Raw genomic sequence first — 6,000 nt, 5'->3', positions numbered from 1 at the left:
CTAAGGCACTGATTTATAAAACTCGTATTAAATAAACACATTTGTGGCTGTAAATAAACACATTCGACAATAACACGCATGGGCATAGACTGGAAGCACGCACAACTGAAGGGGAAAAGTCTCTTGGCTACCTAGGATGCAAGTAGACTGGCCTGTAGGTAGCCCGAAGCTTCATCTATCGGCTTAGCGAGTCATCCGTTTGTAAACATTGAGCATTGTGTTAGGAGTGCCGCCTCATCGCATTCTGTGCCTGACTCTAATGTGGACGTCTCTGAAGACTTGCCGCGCTCTCGCTTCTGCGCAGTCGCAGTTCGGCTGGCGGACCCTGAGTGTAGTCGACGGAATGAAGAGGCTACGGTTCTCCGTGATCGGGGCTTTCTCCGCCTCGGGACCATGCCGTGCAGCGAGCACCACGGCCCCTGCCCCTCATGCCCCCGGCGTTCCTCCTCGGCCGCGCACTCTGACCCTGCAAAGCATGAACCCCTGCGTGCGCGCCGTGGAGTACGCGGTTCGGGGTCCCATCGTCTGCCGAGCCGGGGAGCTGGAACGGGAACTGCTTGGGGTGAGTATGGATTGCCCCCCTATCTAAACCCGTAATTCATAGCTGAACACATATCACTCGCCCCTGTGCATGCTGGTGTAGGGACAGAGAGCTGGACGTGTAATGAACAGTGTGTGCTCGCCTTCATTCATTCTTCGTCAGCTGCTCATCACTCCCTGGGTACTTCCTCCGCACGGAGAAATAAATAACATTTGAAAGGTGAATGCGAAATAACATGCGATGTACATTTTTCCCTTCAGCTTTTACTTATCACACCATCACGATTACTAACTAGTTCACACACGTTAGTTGTGGTTAGAGGGGCGTGCCAGTATGGGGAGGGTCCTGAAAGTTGTGCTCTTTTTATGGCCTGAGCACGGATTTGCTGTCACACGCTGTGGTGGTTTCATCATCCAGGCCTCTTGCGCATCCCTTGCTGCGCGTAGGTCTCTGGTGGTATGCAGCCACTGTAGCTTCACCCCATGAGGCTTCCTAAAGGAAGTCAAACGCTCATCAGTTCATCCACATTTTAAGAATGTAAGCGCCATCTATGTCCACAGTGTGCGCTCGCTAGCCCAGTGTATTCTGTCAATTTTATGTACTAGTGAAACTCACTTTTCAAACTTTATGAAACTGTCAAACATTGTACTAGGTAAGCTTTTCCCTGGCAGATCTGAATCCTTTACCGGGAATGAATTGCATGACGGTGCAGACTAGCTCCATCTCTACCGCTATGTTTTTGCAGGTCATTAATAATTTGGTTAATGTTGCAATTGCCAACGCCGTCGTACAAAATACATAACTGACTCTTACTCGATGGCTTGATATCATTAGGGAGGGTATCCACGGCCTACCCTCGGATGTGGTACAAGGAGCAGAAATCCATTTTCAAGTATTACTAGGCGACCGATTTTGACACTGTCTCTTGCAGGGCTCAAGTCCTAACAAGCATTGGCATAGCCAATAGGTCTCGCTTTTGGGACCTTATAAGTGTTTAGCCATGCAACAGTTAGTGTTGTTGCACCAAGGATATTGTGCTGCATAACTAAATACTTTATAAGGTCCCAAAAGCGAGACCTATTGGCTATGCCAATGCTTGTTAGTTTAATGCTGCTGCGATACAGATTTGCCATTAATTGCCCTTTAATTCCTTTGTTGTCATTTAGTAAGACTTGTAGTGGGAGGAAGTTAAAGTATGCTGCCAGTATTGTGCCATATATTTTAAAGACTATTTTTAAGCATTAGCAACTTGGCATGGCTAAATCAACTCTGATTGCTTTCCTAGAATTCCTGAATGTGCTCAACCATTCCCAGATAATTGTTCCTTTGCGTTTTGTTATTGGCAAGTGAAAGGCCAACTTCTGAAGTTCTTGTATGGCATGTGAGTAGTGCACACAACAGTGTATGGAAAAGGTGCTCCAGGGTACAGAAGCATTTAGATAGGTCTCCGTGGAACCGTTGATCATCCACGAGGAAATGCAATGTGTATTTAGAGACATGCAACAACGAAAGCTTTCACCAGTCTAGGATAGCACTAATGTTTTTTATCATCGAGTTTGCATAAACATGTTGTGTGACTGGGAGTTTCTGATGGCATCCATGTGTATTATATTTGTTTATTACGCGCTTATGCCAAGGTGCTTTACATAACAAAGTCAGGTGGAAAAAGGCAGCGTGGGAAAATACAAATTAAAAACAGGTGGAACTATCTCAAGGGAGACTTTGTCAAGGAAGTAGCCCACCTTCCTATATGTGTAATTATAGAAAGTGTTGGGGGCGCAGTTTAGGCATGACCAGCAAGGATTCTAGTATTGGGGTCCTGTAAAGGAATGCTTGAAGCGTAGCTGACCAACTGCAACGAGGAGGGGCACGCACATGGTAAAATGTGTTGTACAAGTGTGGAAAGATGATGAGATGGGCTAAGGATACGTTTAAGAAGCATACATAACAAGATTAGAGTAAGAAAGTGATAAGAAGTGAGCAAATATAAATGAAGTGGGTTCATGAACATGGAGACTGGAGGAGGAGTTTTAAGAGTTAGTGTTCAGTTTTCTGCCACTGAGATCTGCGTGTTATGTACAATTAATGTTTGAAACAATATTTGTATATGTATATGGGCATATGTAATGTACTAAGACATTGAGGCACTCAGAATGAGTATGAGGCCAATAACTAAGGGAAATATGGAGTATTAGGATTAATACATACAAGTGCCTTTTTTAGAATCACAGAGGCCTCTTGGGTGTTTGTTGAGGCTAGTGGTCCATCCAGTACAGAACATAACGCTTGTGACTCTAAAATAATGGGAAACAGTAAACTGTTAACTCCCTATGGTTCTCAATTACAACGGTCAACTTTCTTTGTTGTTACTGTCCGCCTTTAGTGCAAGCTTCCTATCCCTTTCCTGATTGTTGCATCCAGATTTCCGCACCGCGTGTCTGGCCCAGGAGTGAATGCCATGGTGTTCAGGAACATGGTGCACCTATTTTCCGGAACTGTTTTATTGTTTGGGTAGCAGTTGTTTACATGAGCAGCACACCTGTGTGTATGGCGGTTTCTGTGGCCCATTCTTTATCTGGTGTAGCTTTGCACAGCTGCTGCGTCCTGGGTGTTATGCCTGCTGCGTCCTGGGTGTTAGGCCTGCTGTTAAGTCAGGTACAATTTAAGAGTTCAGTAATGGACCACCTTGGCTGGTGGATATCTGTGTTATGGTGATTGAATGCTGTGGTGGCTTACTGCAGATCTTTTAGACTGACAAGTAGTGCCTACAGGAGAGCAGTATTGGCCAAGGAAGAATGGATTAATTAACAAAAGGAGTAAGCTCATACCAAGGAAGAGGTTGTGTGTGGATGTGAGAGCTAAAATCTACCTACATATCCGTGATGATAGGGAATGTCCATTTTAATTGCTGTGCATGAAATATGTGTGGCACGTAGATAAACCTGATGCTTTGGAAACACTGATATTACCGCTTCAAATATGTAGTCGTGAAGATGCTCCTTTTCCTTTTGTCTTTTGCAATGGAAAATATGTTTCCTGTATTATACAGACCCCCCCAGGATATAGCGGCATGGATTAGCAAATTTAGCGGCACAAAAATGAAAATTTAGCGGCTCAAATATGGAAATTTAGCGGCAATTTTACAGCATTTTATGTGGCCATTTTTCCTACAACAAACACAGATATCTTAGTTTTTTTAGTTATTTAACAACATGAACCTATGTATATTTGGTTTATTTACAATGTAGACACTTTGTTTCCCTCGAGCGTGTGCTTCACAATTATGGGCTGCTGTGCATTCTTTTTATATTTCAGACCCTACCATTAACCCCATTGCCAGCGATCCTCCGTAACCTACAACCAGTAATTGACAAGTCGCCTTTCAACAACACTGAGTTCTGTTCTGCAAAATACAAATATACAACCTTGTGATACAATTGGCAAAGTCCTATAGTACGTGCACGTCCTACACCTTCACCAAACTAAACATAGAACAATCCCATCTTAACCTGATCGACAATTAAATTGAACTTAAACCACAATAGCTGTGATCAGACAGACTCCTGATATTCTGTAAGCGCTATGGGGGTCTTCAGTTGGTATCAATGCACTACGTAAAAGCTGGTAACATTGGCAGTGGAGACAAGAAAGCAGACTAACACTGCTTCTTTCTTTCTACCAACCTATCCCTCCTTCCTTTCACTTCCCCTTCTTTTGATGTATACACACTTGTCTTCATTCCTTGTCTCTCATCTTATCTATTTCCTTTGGTATTCCTTCTTCTTCTCGTCTTTTTTTTTGGTGCAACCCGTTTTACTTCTGTCTCTCTTCTTTCACACACTTTCCCCTGCTTCTACTCTCACATTCCTGCCTCTTCCCTTGCACCTTTTTCCATAGTAATACAATCCCATCCTTGGCCACACCTCTATGTTCTCATTTCCCTTGTTCCTCTCTCTCTCCTTTCCATCTCCTTGTCCCCCTCTTCCCAGAGCGACATTCCTTTTTTTTTTTCTATCTTACTTCCTGCCTCTCTCTGTTTTTTATTACGCTTGTCGGCTTCTTCTGCTCCTTACTTCCTTTGAGAAATTGATTTATTTTCCTTTCTTCCCCTATTCAGGCCTAAACACCGAATGTTTGATATTTCATTTGAAGCCACTAATCGCATTACTGTCCTAGACGTTTTACAGATATCATATTATAGGCGCAAATTTGGCAAATTATTAACGGCGTAATGTATAGCTTGTCAAAGGTATTTAAGACGCTAGGAGCCCTGGGCTTATCGGGGGTTAGCAGAGAGATGCTCTCATTGAGCTTCGTAAATGCAGAAAGCCAGTTATAAAACATTATTCTCTTCCCAGACCCTCCCAGGATATAGCGGCTTTTGTAAAAATGCCGCTCAATTTCTACAAAAGTGCCGATTTCGCGGGCACTTTTCTAAAAATCACGGCATTTTTATAAAAGTGCCGATTTCGCGGCAAACCGCGAAATCGCGATATCCTGGAGGGTCTGATTATATGATGTTTCATTTGTGGGGGTGGGATGCCCACCATGTAATCCATGCTTTTCTTTAGTTATCCCAGTATTCCAAGAATGCATGCAGAATGGTTAAGTGACATGCCCAAATACCACATAAATAACAACTTCATGATGTGGGGGCAACCTCTTACCCCAACCAGACGCACAGCTGTATGCCGCCATATTGGCGATCATGTACCTTCAATATAAATGTGTCACTTTGTTAGATTTGAATATTAGTTTGCACTGTAAAATGTATACTCACGATGAGAATATTAATTGGTAATTGTTGTTGTTATCATTTATAGTGACCCCTGATGTAGGGCGCTTCGCAGCCCGAAATGCATTGGGATTTTATTGCATAAAACACTGCTTGTGATGATTTTTGCATTTATCGTATTTTCACAAGATGTCCGGATGGGCACAGTTTAAATACTAGAAACCTGGAAAAAGGCGTAACACTCCGAATGTGGAATTGAATAGAAGAAAAGGAAAAGATGAATAAAGAAGAGAAAATGGATATAAAAATGAATACATGGATTATATTGAAGGTACATGATCGCCAATATGGCGGCATACAGCTGTGCGCCTGGTTGGGGTAAGAGGTTTCCCCACATCATGATCCTGTATTATATGAAACATAAAACATATGATTTGTAAATACGTATTATATGAACATGACTGGTGGTTTTATGAACCTTTTTACAGCAACCTATGTTGGTCACTGAAGATGAGGCAATTCCGTTCTTGATATATAGCAGATGTTACAATGCTTCTAGTAGGAATTCAGTGATTGGAGAGGAGCAACCACAGTGGTGTTGGAATGAGGAGTCTTGAACGCTGAGTCCCAAGAGTTTATCTATTTTTGAATTCTCAGTTTAGGAGGATAAAGGGTATATATATGGGCTTTGTACGCACAAATTATGTGTGTGCGATTTTGAGCA

At 42.8% G+C, this 6,000-nt stretch overlaps 1 protein-coding gene across 1 annotated transcript in view; it reads left to right on the top strand.

The window, feature by feature from the left end:
• The first annotated feature begins 310 nt into the window (after positions 1-310).
• Positions 311-6,000, top strand: part of GPT2 (glutamic--pyruvic transaminase 2) — a 191,142-nt gene continuing 185,452 nt past the window's right edge. The window contains exon 1 of the mRNA XM_086945128.1: positions 311-562. Within this exon, the coding sequence (XP_086801254.1) occupies positions 344-562 (219 nt within the window). The 5' untranslated portion in view covers positions 311-343. The remainder of the gene's footprint in view (positions 563-6,000) is intronic.

This window comes from Lissotriton vulgaris, chromosome 12 (assembly GCF_964263255.1).
Source record: "Lissotriton vulgaris chromosome 12, aLisVul1.2, whole genome shotgun sequence".
In the NCBI taxonomy this organism is placed as follows: Eukaryota; Metazoa; Chordata; class Amphibia; order Caudata; family Salamandridae; genus Lissotriton; species Lissotriton vulgaris.
Note: the sequence above shows the minus strand (reverse complement) of the source record. Positions and strands in the feature narration are given on the sequence as shown.